At 42.2% G+C, this 23486-nt stretch overlaps 1 protein-coding gene across 2 annotated transcripts in view; it reads left to right on the top strand.

The window, feature by feature from the left end:
- The window catches only part of TMEM121 (transmembrane protein 121), a 1001838-nt gene extending 987850 nt beyond the window's left edge, over positions 1 to 13988 (top strand). For both annotated transcript variants that reach the window (XM_086936579.1, XM_086936580.1), the window contains one exon: positions 10922 to 13988. In XM_086936579.1, the coding sequence (XP_086792705.1) occupies positions 11759 to 12697 (939 nt within the window). In that variant the 5' untranslated portion in view covers positions 10922 to 11758 and the 3' untranslated portion in view covers positions 12698 to 13988. The remainder of the gene's footprint in view (positions 1 to 10921) is intronic.
- Positions 13989 to 23486: the final 9498 nt, after the last annotated feature.

Consider the following 23486-nt stretch of genomic DNA (forward strand, 5'->3'; position numbering starts at 1 on the left):
TCACCTTCCTCATTTCCTTGACACTTGTGTACCACTGGTATTAGTGGTGAGAATGGTGCGAGCATTTTGATCAAAACCTTGCAAAGCTAAGGATGTACATGTGTCTTCCTTTATACCCTGAAACTCATTCTGTAATTCCACATTCCATTTATATGCCTTGTGTTCTGTGCCTATTGGAGCCTGATCTTCCTTTCTACAAATCTTTGGAGACCTGGCTATTCAGCAATTAACCCCTATTGCCACCAGTAATCGATTTCTGCTGAGTGATGGGAGGCCTTCGGGTAGCCACTTGCTATGTAAGAACTTCAGAATAGAATAAGTAATTGCCTCAACACAAATGTTTTTTCTATGCAAAGTTTCCAAAAACGTAGAATAAAACACTGGATCTATGTTTTCTTTTTTTGAAAAAATTCCCTCATCACTGATCTCATGCCCAAGGTAAGTGACAGATCTCTTACAGAATTTACATTTCCTCAACTTTGCTGTCAGTCCATTTTGCTCAGGATTTCTAGAATCTCCCTCAGCTTACCATCATGCTCTTCCTTGCTCGTACCCATCATAAAAATATCATCCTTGAAGTACATCACTCCTTTTAAACCCTAACACAGTCTGTACATTTACCTCTGGAAGACTGCAGCCACTGAGGCTAACCTAAACGGCATACAAACAAATCTGTAACATCCAAAGGGTGTGATGCATGCTGTCAGATTCCTACTGGAATGATGAAGAGCTATATGATGGAAAGCTGAGGATAGATTTATGGTTGAAAGCCACTTGACTCACTTTGTCTCAGCTAATAACTAATTTATTTTGGGTAGAGAAAATGTCTCTACTACTATGTTTTTCTTTCGGCGCACGCAATCTATGCATAATCTTATTTACCCATTAGCTTTTCTAGCAGCCACCAATAGGGGCATCCACTTAGCACATTCAATTGGTTCTTTTATTCCCTTCGGTTCCAAATTATTCAACTCATTGACCACCTCATCTTTAACTTTTAAGTGAATGTTTCTCACTTTGTGACTCACTGGGTAACTTCTTCCTTGAGTACAAGCTTATGTATAAATCCCTTCAGGTTTCCAATACTTCCAGAAAAGACGTCAGTGAATTACTTCTCCCATTTTTCCTTTTCATCTGAATCTAGTCACTCTAATATGAACACTTGATCCTTGCAATCGGGAAACAATGTAACACCCAACACCGTTGGATCTTTCCATCCAAGATCTAAGGATCCTACCTGTGCCTTATACAGCTTACCCATTGCAGTTTGTTCTTTAAACTCAAATTCTAAATTGTTGTATCCTAACATAGGAATCCTTTCACCTGTGAAGGTCACTGGATGAATATTCATTTCAACCAATTCATTACTCCAAGTCACTACAAATTTATATTACTACACCTCTTTGTTTACAATAGTGAATGGAGAACCCGAATCCACCACTACTGAAATCTCAACTCCACCTATTAACATTTCGCCCTTGGGTGTGTTTCTTGATGGACTTTCTAAATTCAACACAGGACATTCTATACCTAACACCTTCATTGTCATTCAATTCTCCATTTCCTGATTGATCCAAATCAGATTTCTCAGACACATACTGTACAGATAGATTTTTTTATTGTTCTTTCTCTTGCAAACTTTGTCGAAGAGATTGATGACCCCAAAATAGGACCACTTAGCCTTAAGTGCAGGACATGCCACATATTTCGGTATGTGTTCTTTGCTATCACATCTAAAGCAACTAAGGGTTTTCTCCCTACGTTCACATTTTGTGGCATCTTGTTAATTTTTGATTTCTATATTTTTAAGTTTTGTCACATTCATGACTTTACATACAGTAGCTTTATTTTTATCCTTATAAAAAGATGTAGCTGCTATCACATCTTTGAAAGTTCCCCTTTTTTTGCCTCTAGCTGCCATTTCTTTTAGAGATGAATCTCCACTCACCCACAAACTTTCTTGAAAATTATGATTGTTAGTATGCATTATTATCTGGTCACGTATATGTTCATCATGTAGCGTGCCAAACCTCCATGATACAGGCAATTTTTTAAGAGCTGATACTTAGGCCCCCATTAGGAAGGCGGGCGGACTTTGCTCGCCTGTCATCCTCGCGGTACTAGGGACTGCCCGCCATAAGGGCGGGGGTCCCGTTGGCAGCATTAGGATGCGCCTGCCAGAGTGGTAGGCGCATCCCGCATTCCATTGTGGCGGGCAGTGCACTCAGCACCGCCCGCCACAATGGCAGGAAAGCATGCTGTGCACTTCCATGCACAGCATGGCAGGCATCGCGCGGTGCCTGCCATGCTGTGCATGGAACTGCTGGGGGGTACCATAGGTATCCCCCATGTGCACCCCCCACAGTCCCTGGGGGCCCGCAACGGGCCTCCCCAGGGATTCTCCGCATGCGTTCCCATGGGGGCATTGCCGCCACGGAAAGGCATTCAAAATTGACCATCATAATATGGCTGGCGGTGTCTGATAGACACCGCCACCATATTATACCTTTTCTGCCCCGGTCACAAGGCGACCGGGGCGGAAAAGCGGTGGACGGTCTTACCATCCGCCGCGGTCCCCTCCGCCATACTAATATGGCGGGGGGTCTTTAGAGCACGAATGGCGGACGGATCGCCCCCGCTAGGCTGACGATAGCTACCGCCAGCCTGGCGGGGGCGATCCGCCCGCCATCCTAATGGGCCCTTAGGCTTCAATTGGTTTACACTTTCCTTGATTCCTGTTATACCTGGCATCCTTGGCATGGTTTCCTCTGACATTTTACTGTGACCTCCTGTATTTTTGACTGTGTGCTGGACATAGGTTTTGCTGATTTATGTATTCTGGGCACTTTGCCACTGCTGATCAGTGCCAAAGTGCAAGTGCTTCCTGTATAAATTGTGATTATGATTGGTTATCCATGATTGGCATATTTGATTCACTGGTAAATCCTTAGTAAAGTGCACTGAGTGTGACAGAGCCTGTAAATCAAATGCTATTAGTGGGCTTGCAGCACGGGTTGTGCCACACATGAGTAGCCCTGTAAATATGCCTCAAACCTGCCTCTGCAGTGTCTGTACACTTAGTTTTTAACTTTCCCTTATCCTACATGTAAGGCACCCCTCAGGTAGGCCCAAGGTACCCTCATGAGCAGGGTGCAGTGTATGTGAAAGGTAGGACATGTACTGGCAAGTTTTGCATGTCCTGATAGTGAAATACTGTGCATTTCGTTTTTCATCATTGAAAGGCTGTCTGTCCCATAGGATAACATGGGAGCTGCCTTGTCAGTCAATCAATCAGGGGTTTATATAGCGCAGCTACTCACCCGTGAGGGTCTCAGGGCGCTGAGGGGCTGCTGATCTGTCTGGGCACAGGGGTTTAGTCAAAGAGCCAGGTCTTGAGATCCTTCCTGAATTGTGTCACTGTCTGGGATTGGCTTAGGTAGAGAGGCAGGGTGTTCCAGGTCTTGGCGGCGAGGTGGTAGAAGGATCTTCCTCCGGTTTTGGTCTTGTGATCCTGGAATGGTGTCCAGGGCTAGTTGGGCAGAACAATGGTGTCGGCGGGTATGTGAGATGAGAGGCTGTGGTTCAGATATACCAGTCCTGTACCGTGGAGAGCTTTGTCGGCCTGTGTGAGGAGCTTGAAGGTGATTCTTTTGTTGACTCGGTGCCAGGGAAGTTCGCAAAGCTGTTCGGTGATTGCTTCAGGGGATGTTGAAGACCATTCTGGCTGCAACGTTTTGAACGATCTCTAGTTTCCTGATGAGTTTCTGGGTGACACCGGCATTGATTGCGCTGCCGTTGTCGAGTCTGCTGGTGATGAGTGTGTGGTTGACCATTTTCTGTATTCTGTGGGGAGTCATCTGAATGTCTTTCGAAGTAGGTGGAGTCTGTGGAAGCAAGATGAGGATACGGCGTAGGTCTGGCAGTTCATTCTGAGTGAGGAGTCCAGTCTGAGTTGAGCTTGAGGCAGCTATCTTTCAGCCAGTTGGCAACAGTCTTCATTCCGCTGTGAAATTTGATTGTGGTGACTGTGGGTTCGTTGGTGAAGGAGAGGATCAGCTGGTTGTCGTTTGTGTAGGAGAGGATGCTGAGTCCACAGCTCCTGATGATGGCAGCGAGGAGGGCCATGTAGACGTTGAAGAGGGTAGGGCTCAGGGAGGAGCCCAGGGCACTCCACAGCTGATCTCTGTAGGCTCTGAGAGGAACAGAGGTAGTCTGACTAGCTGTGTTCAGCTGGTAAGAAAGGAGTGGATCCGGTCCAGGGCCTTGTACCAGCTGCTTACGGTGTGGAGTCTTGTGTTTAGGGTGCAAAGGAAGGCGGTATTGAAGGGGGCCAAGAGGTCCAGTAGGATGAGGGCTGTGGTTTTGCCTTGGTGGAGAAGGGTGCAAATGTCGTTGATGGCAGCGAGGAGTGCGGTCTTGGTGCTGTGGTTGCTTTGGAAGCCAGATTGGGAGTTGTCCAGGACATGGTTCCCTTTAATAAACTCGGAGAGTTGAGTGTTGATGGTCTTCTTGATGCCCTTGTCTGGGACGGGGAGCCCGGAGATGGGTCTGAAGTTCTTGAGGTCTGTCAGGTCAGTGGATGGCTACTTTAGGAGGGGGTTGATCTCAGCATATTTTCTGTCACCGAGCAAGGTGGCAGACTCAATAGAGCAATTGACGGTGCTGCGAAGCTCAGGGGCGATGCAGGTGGCAGCTCTATTAAGATGTGATATGGGCAACGGTCTTAGGGGCTCCAGAGTGAATGCTCTTCATGCTCTTGAATATGTTCATCAGAACTTCTGAATCATCTTTTGCGATCAAAGGGAACAATATTTTGCAAATGGGGGAAACAGTTCAACTCCCTCCATGTCTGCGAATATTCGAATTAAGCTCCTCTGTGAAAAAATTGCCAACGCCCTTCGAGTCCTGACCCTCATGGAACAAGGACTCTCATCAGGGCTTCAGAATTTCTAGAATCGCAATGTGCTTCATTCCTACATGCAATGATGATTTCTCTAGAACACTATTCAACACAATATTGCTGTTATTCATGCTCCATATTTTCTCCTTCAAACGTAAGCGCAAGGATTAACTGCCTAGACTGTACAAGAATACCTGGCGTGGGGTTGTCTTGTCGTTTCCTGATTATGAATCATTTGTTGGCGACCTGCCGAAATTAAAACAATTATGAACGTCGGCAACCATACTCAAAATAAGAGGGCAGCACAACAAGCCTCTTTTGTAAAAACATTCCTACCTGCAAAGATGCTGTGTGTCCCCTGCCTGGATACGACACAGTTTTCAACTTGACAAACAAATGCTTTTTTTTGTGAAACCGCCCCATAGCACGCTTTCACTTTAATGGTGGACACGCCCCTTTCCTTAGACATATCTCCTGTAAGGAAAGGGGCGTGGCCAACATTAAAGTGTAAGTGTGCCATGGGGCTATTGAAAAAAATGAATTAAATAAATCAGTATAAAACATGCGGCTGCATATGAGGCAGCAAGTAAAGCAAAGGCACAGGCGCTACTATCAGCGTGGTGTGGCGTGCTATGTAAAAAAAAAAATGAATACTTTGGGAGAGAGTGTGTTCAAACTAAATAGTGCCCAGAGGCTATATTTAAAGCCTACAGAGCAACAACACATGTTAAAGGGGGTATCCTCATGGGAGGTTACCAATGAAGACTAGACAGTACTAAGGAGAGACTAACACGCCTATTAACGAATCAGAAGCCAGTGTTTAGGAGAGACAATGACACAAGCCAATGAAAAATGTGGGTGTAGAGCTTCAAGCCCATACTCTAATACAGCATGCCTAGCAGAGCAGCGCATGCGCTGCCCAGGCTCGACCTAAAAAGGACAGCTAAAGCTCTGTAAGCTCTGTTTAGCCTATAACCTCAGCCGTAAATTGGATGCCGCCTAGAGGACACTCTCTGAGCCTGTCAGTGCAGCGCTGGCATCTGCTCGATGGAGGGAATAGAGCACAGGTTTAGGAGGGGGAAGATGGATGACAGAGAGGGTGGCAAAAGAGGATGGCAGCAGACCAAGTATTTTTCTTTATCTTTGAGTGCATGTTATATATGGCTTCCTTATTTCTCGCCGGCCCATGCTCAGCAGTTGAAAGGGGGGGGGCTGATGATTTTTGGGACCAAACATAACATAAAATTACAGATGGGTAAAAAGTAAGTAATGGGGATGCTTTTCACCTCGGAGTTCTGAGAAAACACCATAGACAACTCGAGCTTCGCTCTTGTTTTCTATTTGCTATCGATCAGAACCCTCTAGTGTAAAACATCCCACTCTATCACTGTCATTGAATGGTCTCTCTCTGGAGTCCCTACCATGCGGCTGGGCCTACTACTTGGAAAACGGCTTTTAATGGCCAGTAACGCTTTGGCAGTGGCTACAATGTTATGTTAGTACATATAGTAATGTATGGTGGTGCCCAAATCTGGCTTAACCACAAATGTTGTACAGATGGCAAAAAAGGCATTTGCTGTGAAAGAAGTTGTTTTGATGTGGAGTTCCAGTACTTGACACATCCCCTGAGGTATCCTGGGAAATGGCGTTCTGCCTTTTACTACCAAATTTCTTTTAAATGTGCATCAAATAGGATAGTGCCTTGAAGCAGTTAAGACCAGTTCAAGCAGCAGCATGGGTCATTGTAACCCTTGAATGGAGATGGATCTTCGAGCACTACTTTACAGGGACCTGTATGTAAACATGCAGATTGTAGACATCCATGTGTTGCCTGAGGCTCACAGGATTGAACCTTAGTGACTGCTACATCTAGATATCTCTTCCCTAGAAATCTAAATGTTTTTATCCTTACTTTTCACTGTAGAACTGATGCAGTTAATTGTGGCAAACAATGCTTTATTTTTCTTTCTCAGAAATGTCTTGTTGACCAATTTTCATGAAGGTTTGTTGTAACATATTATGACATGCAAAGTTATTAGAGGTCTGTGTGTTAAGAGAGTTCATCATACAACAACAGTTTATCCTGTAAGCATAGATAATTGATTTCTGACATGCATGTTGAATGTCCGATTGAATGGCACAATCAAAGATGAAATGCATGCGATTCTAGGCTCATCCATTATTTATCCTACCTTTCCCTACTATTTTCCATTACATTTCTCCCTTTCCCCGCTACCTATTCTACTTCTTTGGCCTCATCTGGAATCCTTAATTCATAAGCATGCCAGAATCTTTATGCTTCGAGTGCGCTGTGCTCCACAGAAGGTCTTCCATTGGTCTGGTTTAAGGAATGCACAAATTCATCAGGAAACCCCTATCCAGGCCGAAATTTACTGATGTCTACTTTTTCCCTTGTCACATGTGCTTTTAATGGATTCCCAGGATACACTAATGAATGGGTTAATAGGGAATGGGATCATTGTTTTGACCAACATTCCCTTCAGGAATCTCATATAAGGGATATGCTTTACCAAGCCATGAAGATGGTGTTGGTAATGAAAAAGTCCTTGTTTTGTAGCATGGGTGGTATTATTTTACCCTCGAATATGTATGACATTGTTTTGACTATTTCTTGTTTTACCTTTTGCATCCTCCAACGAGTCAGTGGGGCTCATTCCTGAAATCATGCTCAGTATCTGGTGGGCCTGTTTTACTACTTGTAATAGTGTGTATTTGTCTGTGCAAAGTACAGGGGCTCATTCAACACATGCTTATGCTCAGTTTTAATCCAGCTGGCAATACTGATCTTTTCAGTAAAGACAACATCACTGGTATAAGAAATGGAATGTCAATGGCCAGTCTAAGCAAACGCAGCCTTGAACCAGGCTCTAGGCATGGGAGAGTGCCCCCAAATTTCCCAGGGTGTGGAAAACTGCACTAAAATTGCCCGTATTCGAAGTGTGGGAAGGAAAGCATTCTCCTAAAGAAATGTTATCCTAGAAAACAGGAAAAACCAAGTCTTTGCTAGGTCTATGTCTGGCCTTTTTTGCAACTTTTTGATAATAGTTTAGCAAATTTGAATGTGTTGTGTCCTGCTGTCTTGTGTGTATGTTGTACAAGAAGATGATAACGGGGATTAAGGCCCTTATGCTGGATATAAATTAGAAGCCATAGCCCCCCAGGATACTGGGCCATGGATTAGGACATTTTGTGCCACAAAAAGAACATTGTGTTGCACAATAATGTGTTTTTGTAGCAATTTTGGGTCACCTTATGATAGTCGACCTCAAAAGTTAATTAAACATGTATCTTGTGATAGATGTAGGCTACATATATGATGAAGCTGTTGATCACAGTTGTTATTAAATGATGGGGTACTGCACAGATATGACAACTGGTGGGTATATTTTAGAATGATGGTGGACTAGGGAGATGCTCATGCTACAATTGTCCCTCATCAAAAAACACTTACGATAAAAAGCTTTTGTAAACAAAAAAATGTTAAGCAATAAGCCATTTTGCCAGGGTGCCTGCCATCTGAAAGAAATATAAATGTATGAAATTGTAAGTGCCTACCTCCATTATTTTATATCTGAGTGAGTTGCCATATGCCTTGTTGGGCTTACTACAAAAGTATATGGGCCCAATACAAAAAGGTAAATTTACACTTTCCTATAAGTTTACTACCTCTCAGTATTCAAAAAGGTAAACTTAGACTAAAAGTCTAACTTTGCTACTTTTCGGTATTAACAAAGATAAAGGTAGACCATAAGTCTAAGGGTCCAATTAACATAGGTAAACGTAGACGTTTGCTCTTAAACTAGACCAAACATCTTAGTTCACAACTTTGGGAATTCACAAGGGCATTTACGAGAAGAATCTTTGTCTGCACTTTGGGTAGATCTAGTAGAAACCTACATTTGTGAATACTGAAAAGTAGTTAAGTTAGGCTTTTGGTCCAAGTTTGTGAACACCTAAAAGTAGTACATTTAGACTTTTAGTCTAATTTTACCTTTGTGAATACGGAAAAGTAGTAAACTTACACAAAAGTGTAGGTTTACCTTTGTGAATTGGGCCCCAAGTTATTACAAAAGTGTAAGTCACTACAAAAGTGCAGTTTGTGAAGACCGAAAAGCAGCAAACTTAGTCAAAAGTGCTAATGTACTCAAAAGTGCAGGTGCTGAATCAGGGATTCAGTTTTGTAGTGGGAAAAAGATTTACTCACATAAAGAGTTTTGTGTGAATAAATCCCCTGTGAGGTGCTAGACTGGGTCTTTAGAATGGAAATGCTCTGAAAATGTGTGCACATCCTCAATCATCCATGTAACGTAGTATGCTCAAACCTACCCTTGACCCAGGGAACAAGCAGAAATATATTCCTAAAAAGATCATTTGTTTTGCAGGGTAGGTTTAAAATATACACAGTAGTGGAAAGGTTGTGGTGAAAGGGCTTTCTCCATAGAGAAAAAAAAATGGCACCAGAAAGGGCATTTTCTCATACACAGTTGTCCAGTAGAATAAAATTGTTAAACACTTCTATGGAGACAGTTTTTCATAATTTCTTTAAGAATCTTTTACCATAGTTTTACATTTTCTAGCTGTAAGCGGTAGAGGTAGAACGTTTGTCAAATTTTACAATTAAAATAAAATACATTTTATACGATTTTCGATAAACTTTTACTCACACGTGGTCATTCGAGGGTATATCAAGAAGTGGCGGGAACGGACTGAAAGTAATGAATACCACATGAGTGGGACCTTAACTTTGAAACATGTGTTTCATCATATGGTTAGGCAACCTGGGCATATTCTAAGAAAGTTATAAATTAACTACTTTGTGTGCAATACAGCTTTATATGTGATTCTACTGGTATTCAATTGTTAACGTAAGCATCGAGATCTGATAGCTGAATTATTTTATGGCTATAACATACACAAGACAGAGTGACAGAAAATTCGGAATGCCTCTGGTATTGATCATTGGTGATGTCACATTCAAGTAGCTTTTTAACGTGAGTGAAATCATTTGTTTAAAGGGAAAACAAAATGCTGCACCCATTTTAATCAACACATACCTATGCGTACTATGGCTCTCTTACCAATATATCTAGTTAAACATTTGCCAACCTGTTGGGGACAAGGTGGCATCACAGTTTCAAAAGCAACATATCCTAATTAAATGAGATGAAGCCAGTGTAAGGCCCACTGACAATCCCTAGGTCCCCCCAAGTCTGCAACGCTCCCAGTTATGTTCAGAGGTGAATTGTTGGAGAAATCTACTAGAGGAGAAGCTGCTCCATATAAATACTGTAACCCTTTGTCTTAAAAATGAACCAAAGACTAAACTGACTGTTATCTAAAGAGATAGGAATGCTGCCTTCTCCTACCCCCAGGTCTACCAGGCATGCTTGTAATCATGGTTCACAAGCTTGCCAGCATGTGTGGATGTGCTATACTCAACAGACTGTCTTCTGTCGGTTATAATTAAGGAATCCTAAAATCATTGAGAACACCCTTGTTCTAACCCCGTTTATATTGACCTCTATATTTTACACAAACTATCTGATGTTCTTTTAATAGAACCCCAGGATTCGTTACTGGCTTTGTTAATAAGATGTGGAGTTGCTGTTGTGATGTGTGATATTTTCTGCAGGAATCGCTGCAAGAATTTCAAGGGTTGTCTAGATGGAATTCGTAATACATTGTTCTGCTAGTCCATGATAAGGCAGGTAACAGTGTCCCATGAATGCTCAGGTTAGCATTCTCCACCACTGGCTTGAAATTTCCAATCGAGTTTGATGACGAGGCATTGGAAAAGGCAAACAAAGGTGACATTTTGAGCTTTTCTAATGAGTGGCCCAAGGGCCCCCTGGACCACTGGATTTATTTCAAGATAAAACTACTGGGATAGACTCTGGGGTTAACCACACTTTAATATTAAGCAATGTTGACAGACTTGTTTTCTGAATTCATGTCCAATTACTTATCTCATTATACTTTTTTTTCTTCTGTCTCATTCAGATCTCTTCAACCAACTAAAAAAGCAAAGAAGTCAAAGATGATGAATATGCACCCTCACCACTCAAACCACCGGCTTCCTTCAGACAAGTGACCTCATAAAATGAGCCAACAACAAACTCCCCAAGATTGGAGTTCATCCCAAGGCCAACAGCCGGTTGCAACTTTCTCACTCTTGTGAGCAACTTCAGAGAGCGATGCATCTCTTCCTGAGCTTTTATTCCTTTCTAATTCCCTGAGTATGCATCGCTGAATGCATTGGAGTGACCAACCAGCAATTACTGTTCATTTGTGAGGATCTACACCACAACAGTTGGCCCACTGCCTAAAGGCACATTAGCTACATTGACTGATCCAGCCTTATGGGAACTGGGTCGAATGGCAGTGATTAATGAGCAGAGTGGCAGCATTTATAAAAGTTTGCTGTGTTGGATAAAAATCACAGAACTTAACACAAAGTGTTGATTTCACTCTGAATAAAAAGTTAAAAGCAGTACTAAGATGACGATAGCAAAGGCAATGCAAGGATACATTGTTTAAACAAGGTAGTGGCACTATCTTTTATTTTTATGGGGTTGTTTGACTCTTCAAGAACACAAATACTCCTCATATTTGGGCGAAGTTAGCAGCAACAAGTTTTGGCCTCTCAGTCTCACGGAGACCATTTCCCGCTTTACCTCCACACAAAACACTTCTTATGTACCCAGAAAGAAATCTCAGTTTGCACTTCGTCCATGACAATTTTGGGATGAGAGGTAGTTGAGAAAGGTCGACTGCACCTCCCTAATGAAGGCCTGCAAGTGAGTGCCGATTGAGTGAGCTGTGTTGGTGATACTAAAGATGGTGCTGCCTCCGCCAGACAAACGTCACGTGTGTCTTACGACGATAGTCATCATGACCAGCATGGCCTTCATGGACGCCTATCTTGTGGAGCAGAACCAAGGGCCAAGGAAAATTGGAGTCTGCATCATAGTGCTGGTGGGGGACATCTGTTTTCTGATTGTGCTCCGCTATGTGGCTGTTTGGGTGGGTGCGGAAGTGAAGACAGCCAAGCGGGGATACGCCATGATTTTGTGGTTTCTCTATATATTTGTCCTGGAGATCAAGTTGTATTTTATTTTTCAGAATTACAAAACAGATAAAAAGAATTTAGACACAGTTGCAAGAAAAGCATTGACGTTACTCCTGTCCATCAGTGTGCCAGGACTCTACCTGGTGCTGGTTGCTCTCGATAGCATGGAGTACGTAAGAACGTTCAGAAAAAAAGAGGATTTGAGAGGTCGTCTCTTCTGGGTTGCATTGGACCTCTTAGATATTTTGGACATCCAGGCTAACTTGTGGGAACCCCACAAGACAGGCCTACCCATCTGGGCTGAAGGTCTCATGTTCTTCTACTGTTACATACTACTCCTGATTTTACCTTGTGTTTCTTTGAGTGAGATTAGTATGCAAGGCGAACACATCGCCCCACAGAAAATGATGTTGTACCCTGTCTTGAGCCTTGTCACCATCAATGTTGTGACCATTTTCATTCGGGCGGTCAACATGGTCCTTTTTCAGGACAGCAGAGTCTCGACCATCTTCATTGGCAAGAACATCATTGCTATCGCCACCAAGGCGTGCACGTTCTTGGAGTACAAGAAGCAGGTGAAGGAGTTTCCTCAGAATGCCATTGCTCTGGAACTGCAACAGAACTCAATTTCCCACAATCAGACTATTCACAGCACACAGGGGGTTTCTCAAGAGCAGTCTCCGTCTCGTGAAATACTGGACACATGACACCGTCCCAGGTTTGTAGTGACTGCTCAGCCTGACCGTGAGTAGGGTGCAGCTCTAGCACTGGACAGGCCACAGAGACCACCATCAGAGACATAATGGGCCTGTCCTGCCAGTGGGAGCGCTTCCAGGCACAAAAAGAATATTTTACTAAAGCAATGGAGTGTCCCTGGACCTCTTCACCTCAGGTATAAACCCTTTTACCCTAGGCATCATTTCAGTACAACCAAAATTTATTAAAGCTCCTTTTAGCTCTCTCACAAACATATTTTCCTGGAATTTTCCTGATGATGAAATATGGCCCACTTCAATGCTCAACAGAAGCCTTTGTAATCCTAGGAGGAAATTTGGATTTTCTTATATTCATCACCCAGATCAAAGATAACTAAGCTAACTGTTAAATTCTTGTTTTAAATCTTGGTTTACAATTTCTTAATGCAGTGATGAATAATTTCCTACACTGTCTGACCCTGGTCTATGGTTCTGTTGTTATTTTTAAAGATATACATACTCCTTACTGTTGATCTCAACTAGTGAAATATTCTGTGAGTGAAAGGAAGCAAGAAAAAAGAACATATCTAGAACAATGCCTGTTGTACGTGGTAATGTGTATCTTTAGCGAACCGGTGTCCAACGTACTTCCATTTTTGTCAGATCTCCACTAACTATGTGAATTAGATTAATTGTCTGTAAATATGTTACGTGGTTATCCTGAAAATCTGGTCTGGATCTGGCCTTCCTGGACATATGTTGGACACCCCTGCTTAAGCTGCACGAAGGTATCTCTTCAAGGATGAGCATTTGACAGGGTATAGTAAGCAGCAGTCATTTAAGACAACTTGGAAGAATGTATTTTAGTTGTCCTCAACTATGTGCATACCGAAAGAAAGTTGAAGGACTTCCACAGATGACCTTTCATCGAACATCAATTCAAACTTTGTAAGGCTCTGGCCAAATGCAGTCATTTGGGTGGGCATGCATTTTCTAAATGGGTTAATTGGTTGTCATTTCTGCCCATCCACATGTGCCAGTCACTGAGGTAGCTGGAACTGCCCACTCACCTCGGGCTAGTTTAAGGAAGCCTCCAAGTTTATAAATAAAGCATTCTTAGGCCCTTTTCTAATTTTTAAAATGAAACTAAAATTGTCAAGTTTGTTTCTGTTGCTGCAGCTTTGAATGCAACAATGTGTACAGCAATCTCTTTTTTTGTAGAGTTTTCTTTTATATTAATGTGAGGAGCAATGAAAACTGTCCGTTGCACTTGAATAAAAAAAAAAAGGAAACGAGACAAAAATCATTTATTCCCGTTGTCATTTTGGTTTGATTTTAGTAGATTTTGTGGTTTTGTACTATTTTGCTTTTTTGCCCTCCTGCTTTGTTGCTACATTTAATTTTATCGAGACTGTTTTAAGGGCACTGTGTCCGTAATAACGTATTGCAGACTGTCTCATAGAAATGCTGCCATGAGAACAGTGAAGCGAATGCCAAAGGAGAGCATTTAATCAAAAAAAAAAAAAAAGAAAACAGTGTGTGCTTGCATTAAGGAATTACAACGTTGTCACGTCCAAAAATGAACCATTCTTCGGACATTTCTGACACTTTCCTTTCACTGTGGGAAGCTCATTAAGGCTAAGGGAACTGGTGCATGTGAGGACAGATTCAGGTAAGTTTCCTACACCACAGAAGGGCATATTACCAAGCCTGGCGATATTGGATTATCGCCGCTTTAGCGGCCGTTTTCGGCCTCTGAGCGGCGATAAGTATATTACCCTATTAGCAATTAGGCAATAGCGAGCGGTTTGGGGCCCGCTTTGCATGGCAGCGATATTTATCGCTAATGACATGCAAAGTGGGCGTACCCAACCAGTTAGCGACTGAAAGCAGTCGCTAACGTCGCTATCGCCTATTAGCAAGGCAGGCGTTGTGATAGAAATATTCGCGCTAAGCCCGAATATCTCCAAAAACTAACATCTGCTCAGACCAGTTCTTACCCATTATATCCAATGCGAGTTGCATATTGTGGCTATGTCCCTGTTAGCAATAATGCGAGAATATCGGTGGATTCTCAGCGATATTCTCGCATTTCGCTGCTAACGCCTGAAATTTTATCGCATTTGAGATAAACGTTGCTAATAGCACGTTATCTCTGCGATAAAATCAGGCGAAGCACGACGATAGAAAAAATTTTGCTAAGCTTAGTTAGCGATATTTTTCGCAAGTTGTTGATAATAGGCCCCAGAGTTCCTCAAAGGGTGCCAGTGCTCACAGGTCACCCTAAGAAAATTGGGAGACCATGTTACAGAAGACATTGGAGGACTTCTGTTCATGTCACAATGCAGCACATTCTAAATGCGAAAAACACATGTATATGGTTTTCTATATGGGCCTCTAAACCTAGGACGACTTGCACACAATGCAAACACGGATTAGCGATGTACTCCGCACCTTAATTCTGCTGGAACTTAACACAACATTCCCATGAGTGAGTGAATCTGTTCTGTGTTTACAACAAATCAGTTGAATCAGGGGCATATTAACAGGGAGTAGCAATAATTATCGCTAAATGCGCTTAGCGCATTTTTTCTTATTGCTGCCTATCGCTGGATATTTTAGCAACGAAAACCTGCTATTAGCAACGTTTTTCTCCATTGTGCTAAAATATCCAGCGATAGCGGCGAAATGCGAGAATATCGCTGGAAATCCAGCGATATTCTCGCATTAACGCCAATGGGGGCTTAATGTGATAATCCACCCCTCATTGACTATACAGGTAAGTCAACTTTTTAGCAGGCGTTAGATACTAGCGATAATCGCGCTTAGCGCAATTCTTTTTATCGCTTTGCCTGCCTTGCTAATAGGCGATAGCTGTGTTAGCGACTGTTTTCAGTCGCTAACAGTTTGGGTACGCCCACTTTGCATATCATTAGCGATAAATATCGCTGACATTCAAAGCGGGCCCCAAACCTGTAGCTATCGCCTAAAAGCTGTTGCTAACTGCTGTTAGCGACAGCTTGCTAACAGGGCGATAAAAATATCGCCGCTTTAGCAGGAAAAAGTCCCCCTAAAGCGGCGATATCGCCCTTGCTAATATGCCCCATGGTCTTTCCTAAAACGGGAGTTGAGAGCCCAAGATTAGTCCTATCTCTAAATAATTCCAGCTTGCAGATGGGTCTTCTAAGGTATCAGCCATTGTGTTATCCAAAAATAAGATAATGTTAGATATTCAATTAAATGATTTCTAGGAAAGACACACCCTGTTATCTTCTCAGAGGGAGGTCAGACCTTTCTTGGAGCACTGCGGGACAGAGTTCAATCAGCTGAGAAAGAAAATATTTGATAAAAGGGTTCAGCACCGATTTTCTATGCTGTGTAGTTGCAGAAAGTGCAATAAGGAACTAGGGGCCAGATGTTTGTAGCATTTTTGCGATCGCAAAAGGCCTGTTTCACAGAATTGGGCCATTTGCGACAGCAAAAAAGCTTTTTGTCATGTATGAAAACTGGAATTGCAATTCTAAAATAAGTTACCGAATCATAATTTGGATTGGCAACCAAATACCTATTCAATATTTTGGAAGGGGGAACGTTTAGGGCGACCCTTCCAAATACAGAATTGGAACAGGACTTATTAATGTTTTGTGACCTCAACGCCTTTGTGAATGCTAACAAAAACATTTTAAGGAGAGGGCATTGGTCCCAGGGACCAATGCCTGCTCTTAAAATTTTTACTCAAATTTTTCAAAAGGAAAAGGGGTTTTATTTAGAAAACAAATTGCTCTATTTATATGCAGTCACAAACATTAATATTCATGAGGTAAGTCAAATTGAGACCCACTGGAAATCAGTATTTTTGCAAAACAACTTATTACCATATAGGTCTATTTGCAAATTAGCACATTGGTTATAAAAATACTCGTCTCAAACTGCGACCAGTATTTTGTGACGAATGCTTCATACATCTGGCCCTTAATGTTGAAAACCCTTCTGTGTGTCTTATTATATTTTATAAGTAAGACAATATAGTAATCGGCTTATTGCTGAAGTAAAATGTTTACCTTTGAAACCTTTGAACCTTAGTACTTCTATGTGTAAGCTTCGCTGCTGACTCTAGCTTTGTATATCCACCTAGCAACTGTGCAGAGATCTTTTGGTCCAAAACAAGGCACTTCCTTCACCTTGGACGTGGAAATGACATTATTGTTGCTGTGTGTCCCCTCCAATACCTACTGATGGCATAATGCATCAGCTTCAAGACACAGTGCATCACACATAAAGCAGAAGAAAGAACAGTATCAGAATTCATGTATGCCTAATATTTCAAATACCATTTCACACTGCCCACAGTACCGTATATAAGCAAAACAGAACAAAAAAAAAGCAAAAGGACACATATCAACATCTTCCCAAGACATATTAATACCATTTATAAGTACTTCACCATCAGCAAAGTACTATAACATCTGCTCTATCCATCTGCACTGCACTAAATGGGAAATATAATTTAACTTGAAAAAGTTCACCCTCTATAATTCCAAGTTACTCATAAGAAATAAAAAGACTTAAATGACATATTAAAGAAAAAAGCATTGCTATCTTGGAATCCTTCTGACAAGGATTGTAGTGGTTGCCTGAGTGGGGCTTCCATTCTGTTCAACCAATAACTCAATTTATTAAACCCATGTTTGGAGTCTCCTGCTTAGAGGCGGCTTCACTGCAACCTTCTGTGAAAGCAATCACTTTGCATGAAGGCTGTGTCTGGAACTAAAATATTGACATTTGAAAGAGTACCATTTCAAATCAATTCGAAAGCTCCCCGGTCTGGATAATGAGTGTATAAGTGGATTCCAAACCACCTTGCTTGGTTCCAGTTCCAGGTTTTTCTTGGACAAGGAAGGGAGTATTGTGCAACATACTCGAAGAGCTGCTGTGTGACCAGTGATGGTGTCTGCCTGACAGCCAGTCTTGTAGAAAGAAGGGCACATCACCTAAAGTCTACAGTTTCTGTTAGAGGAGCTGAGGATCTGCCTAAAATAAATGCCTAGTAGCCTGTCTACCTGCTGATAAAGGAGTGTGACTGACACTGCAGGAGAAGAGTCTGGCAAACCGGAGCAGCCCGATCTTTTCCTGTTGTGGGGAGCATCCCGTGAATGTTGACTACCACAGAAAGTGAAGCCAGAAGTGATTTGTCCTGTGAGGGGATCCCCTGGCCTCTCTGAACAGTTCCTATGTGGACCTTGCTTAGACTTTGGCAAGAACATGCATTACTACATGGTTGGGCAAGCTCTCATGAGACCTCACGACTGCAGCTGCTGACATCAGGGAAAGGAACTGAATTGCTGCTGTACCTCAGTACCTGTCTGCATCTAGTCGTCTAAGAAGTTGCTCCATCTGAAGACGAGGACTGCTGAAAAGGCCTACCACGTCAACTTCATCCAGTGATCCCAATCTGAGGCTGCCGCCACGGCCCCATCTGAAGCAGCCATTGGGAGATGGTTCCTTTACCACACTCACCATACTGCTAGAGCTGCAAAGGTAACCAGTAGGGTAAAATAGGGCTTGCCTGCAAGGGAAAAGTGAGACTAGAATGCACAGATTAGTTTGAAGCATGGATTTAGTACTTTTACCAAGCAAACACAATACCCTGACTTGAGGTATTCATTTTAATCAGTGAGGCATTTTTATTAATCTGCACCTGTGCTTAACCAATCATGTTATCTGCTATAGCAGGAAGGGCGAATGCGAGAATAGAGGGATAGTGCCTTACCGGAGCTCAACTGAAACAACAACTCTGCAATTGCATTTCTATTGAGCTGTGTAGGATTATTATAAGAAAAAATGACTGTCTTTTATTTAACAATAGGCACTTGTCTTTGACAATACATCAGTCTTGTCTCCCACACTATCTACCTACGAACTCTTGGTCAGGTAACCCTCACTACTGTGAGGGTCAAGTGTGAAAAGGGCTGTGCTTTGGCCAGTTTGCAGAGCCATTGTAGAAGAGACCCCAGGACACCTGTGTCAAGTGGCCCCAACTACCACAGTTTGGGACCAATAGCCCTATCTGCTGTGTAGTCTCCTGAACCAGCTCTGACATCACATTGTCAACAAACAGAGAAAGAGCTGCAGCCTGGTCTGTCCCCAGTGGAAATAAGAGAACCAGAGCCGAAGATCGCTCTTTTGATCAAATCGCCCCAAGGCTTTGGAACTGTCTTCTGCTGCACACAAGACACACTGAATAAGAACTGAAATTTAGGAAACTACTAAAGACTAGACTGTTTGAATAGCTTCTGCAGGATACATGTCATTTTTAACATGGGAAAAGTGACACAAAAGTGGCGCAAGGGGTTTGAAATCTGCCCCCATGTGTTTAGTTAGCGCTGGGAGGCCCTTATGGGCAGCCATACACTCTATAAATCTCTTAAATAGAATAGAATAGAAATATCCACAGAAGTTAGTATTGTATCAACAATATGGAGTATATATAGGAAAATATAGATTTACTCCACATTTATACCCCTTGACTATAAAGTGGCGGTGGATGCTGTTAATACAATGTTGTTGCAGCCCGATATTTTGACTGTGCTATTGTGATCCCTCCACCCCTGTGGCTTAAATTTACCGTACAGTTTTCTATTGCAGAGACTATGTTCAAGCAGCAAGTGATTCTAAATGTATGATCAATTACATGAGATATAGCTGGAACTATATTAATCAGACCACTTATTCCTTGATATATCTTCTGCAACTCCTTTATTTTCTCTCCAAATTATATGAAAATCCTTTGCTTCCTCGGAAGGGCAGCCTAAATCTGCAACAGACATTGGAAATGATTCCTCAATTGTTCTCATTCTGTCTACTGATTTCCTCTAACTATATCTATGGCCAAAGAGACCACACACAGAAGCATATAAGAAGAAGGAGGAATATCTGAGACAGTGAAGAGGGGTAGCAGTGATGACCATCAGCCTGTCCAAATGTGAGTATCCACTGAAAGCTGGGCTACTGGAACTGTGCGGCAGGGGAGGAACAAATTATGAGGCAGGGTCAAATAAATGATACAGCAAGAAAAGGCAAATTATACTGCATAATGCGGCGCATTTTGTGATAGTATTACTCCCTTATCTTATCATTCTTATCCATGGTAATACTGTTGGTGCAACAGGTTCACCTTGTTAGCACTAGTTTGCCACTGAAATACAGCAACACGCAACAGTAAGGTGGCCTACATTGAAGAGCCTTCCACTGTGTGGCAAAGTGTGTCAACTCATTTACAATAAAAAAAACAATGGTTAACATCTACATATTTTGTAGCAAATGCAAGAAATCCATAATCACGCAGAAACACCACACCCACAAAATCGCATAACTCCAGTGTCATAAAGGAGGCAGTGTGTGGGAAAGGCAGAGGTAGCCAAAAATCTGTTGTATACATTTATTCCTCTAAACATGTAGGCCCTCATTTACAATATTTCGACGCATGGCAGCACAGCAGGCCTTCCTGCTGTGCGTTGAAAAAAAAGGGCAAAAATGCGCTGCATCTACAAGATATGGCACATTCCTGTCGTTCTCCCCTGCACTGGCCGCACAAACAGAAGCCGTGTGCCAACACAGACACCTTTGCGCCATGTTGCAAGGGTGCCTGTGTTGCAGGGATGATTTTTTTGCTACTGCTAAGTATGCTGAATGCAGCACACATAAAAAAGCAAAAAACTAGGGGGCATATTACCAAGGGCCATTATCGCCGCTTTAGCGGGACTTTTTCCCGCTAAAGCGGCGATAATTTTATCTCCCTATTACCAAGCTATCGCTAACACCAGTTAGCGACAGCTTGTAGGCGATAGCGGGCATTTTGGGGCCGCTTTGCATGTCATTAGCGATAATTATGGGCGTGCCAAAATGTCAGCGACTGAAAACAGTCGCTTCAATTGCTATCGCCTATGATCAACACAGGCGTAGTTTTGAAAATATTCGCGCTAAGCGTGAATATCTCCAAAAGCTAACGCCTGCCCTGACCAGTTCTTAGCCATGGTATACAATGAGAGGTGGATAACATGGCTAAGAGCATTGTCACGGTAATGCCTGAATATCGCTGTATTGACAGCGATATTCACGCATTTCGCCCGTTTTTTATCGCTTCTGAGATAAACCTTTATAATAGCAAGGTATCTCAGCGATAAAAGCAGGTGAAGGGCGGCGATAGGAATATTCCAGCTAAGCCAACATAGCGATAGTTATCGCTAGTTGTTGGTAATATGCCCCTAGAAGACATAAAAATATTTCTCCTTATCACACCGCTCTTACGCCACGCCTCGCCAGTGGATGCGTAGGATTCTGACACATTCTCAGGTTTACAACACTTTGCAAATCCGCAAATGTGTCAGGTCACATGGATGTTGCATGGGAACACCTCAATCAATCAATCAAATAGGGGATTTATAAAGTGCACTACTCACCTGTGAAGGTCTCAAGGCGCTGGGAGGGGGGAGGGTGCAGATCGGGTTCAATTGAAGAGCCAGGTCTTGAGGTTCTTCCTGAAGGTGTGGAGAGTGGGTAAAACTCATGGAATGCCCCTTTCTCTCAGAGTAATGTGTGAAAGGGGCCCATATTTACAAGGCCATGAAAAGTCACGTGCATACTGCGCCACCGGCCTGTCCATAAAAGTGCTGCACCAGCAATGCAATGGGCATGTAAATAGGCTCTTAAATGTAAAAAAATACACTAAGCTTCAGGAAATATAGGGGCATATTATCAAGGGATTTATCTCCACTTTTTTGGCTTTAAAAGCCAAGAAAGCGGAGATAAAATTATCTCCCTATCAGCAACAGGGTGCTAACACGCAAATTTGCATGTTAGCACCCTTTTTCTCTACGCTTCCCCTTGCATATCTAATGAGATGCAAAGGGGGCGTTCCAGAGAAAAATAATAGGAGAAATGTTGTTAAGCGACATTTCTCCTATTATCAAGTATTTCGCTAACCCTGTTAGTGATAAAAAAAAGCTGTGCTAACCGCGGTTAGCACTGCTTTTTTTACACCTGGTATTTTCCTGACTTAGCCATGCTATCCTATGGAAGGTGGATATCGTGGCTAAGTTTGTGAGCCCCTATCATCAAGCTAACGCCAAACTTCGAGAGATTATCGTTGGTTTTCCGGCGATAATCTCTCAATTGGCAGTTAGCGCAAGTATTTTTATCACTTCTGAGATAAACCTTGCTAATAGCAAGTTATCTCTGCGATAATTTCCGGCGATGCTTAGCGTTAAAAAAATTTGTTGCTAATCATTGTTAGCGATAAATATCGCTAAACGTTGGTAATATGCCCCATACTTTTTTTCTTATTTAGAGAAATACGAGTCTACATTTTGATTGTCATGTTGGCTGATTTGTTCAGGCTTGACTTTTTGTCCACAGACTGTCGAAAACATCACTGCAGATTGTAATTTTTTTTTTCTGCAGGCTAGCACAGCTGCAACTGAACACTTTGCAGTAGATTAAAAGTGTTCCAGCTGTGATTACCGTGCGCAAGGTATCAGGCATACAGAATGTAACTGCCCTGTTACGTCCAATTCATCACAATTACCGAATCCCACCCTGCGCGGCTGCATAATGGCGGCCGCTTTTCGAATGAATAATTGTAATGAAATGTCAAGTGACAGCAAATGAAATAACCTGTCGGCGAGACCATATTTGATGTGAAATAAATGTTAATTTCATGATAGAGTATGAAGGCAGAAGGACGGCCAGTGAAATATGGAAATCCCTACAGTTATGGACTGGAGTCACTGCACTGCTGGGCAATGTATGAGGATGAATGTGGTTTCTCAAACAAAGTTGTTAATCATATGTTACCTGTGACACTGCATGTTGTTTGCTAATGTATCTGTTTAGAAATATTTATGCATACCTTGGGCGGAGGGAAGGTCTTGTATCCAGTGGCACCTAGTAGTGAAAGGACTGAAAATTAATTCCTTCAAAAAATGATGTAAAAAGTCGGCTGGAGAAGGGTGAGGAAGGATCGAATCAGCGCAGAAACAACGGTGAGATTCGGCTGCACTTCATATCAATCTCAATATTTCATGCTGCTGAATTTAACACCGAACAACGTCAAGTTTGGAAAGATGAGTTTGCAATTTTGGCTTGGCTATAATGATTTACAGGCCGAATTTATGACCCCAGTTGAGTTGCACTTGCACCAGGCAACGTGGTACATGCTTGACACAACTAGAAAATTAGGTTTATGAAGCCAGGCAAGGCTACTTTCCGTGGGTTGAGTTGCTTCATAAAACTCTAGTAAAGCAATTCTGCGCAAATCGCTGCATTTGCTTACTCTGTGCTAGGGAGGCATTCCATGGGCGTTGCGCGGGTGTTCTCATGCAACTCTCATGGCTTTTAATGCATTCGCATTTATCCGAATTGGGAAACCTGGGAATGCGCCTCAAAGATACACCTTCAAAGGAGAGCCATAATAGGGAGAAATATTTGTATTTCTACTCGTTACTTCCTCTTTTTATGTGTGCTGCATTTTGCAGCAAACATAGATAGAGCATTATGCCTCTCAGGATTTTTTTTGCAGGAATGTGCCCCATACACAAATATTGAGTCAAAAATATCAATGTCAAAATTATCGACATCCTATATTTGGAATGGTAAGTATAAAAATATCAGAAAACATATCCATATAAAGAATATTGAAATACAAAGTATACATTTTTTTATATATGTAAAAAATAATGTTAAATATATTAAATAATATAATTAACTTTAAAAACAGTATTTGAATTTAATATACATTTTAACA

This window comes from Lissotriton vulgaris, chromosome 9 (assembly GCF_964263255.1).
Source record: "Lissotriton vulgaris chromosome 9, aLisVul1.2, whole genome shotgun sequence".
NCBI classification, from domain to species: Eukaryota; Metazoa; Chordata; class Amphibia; order Caudata; family Salamandridae; genus Lissotriton; species Lissotriton vulgaris.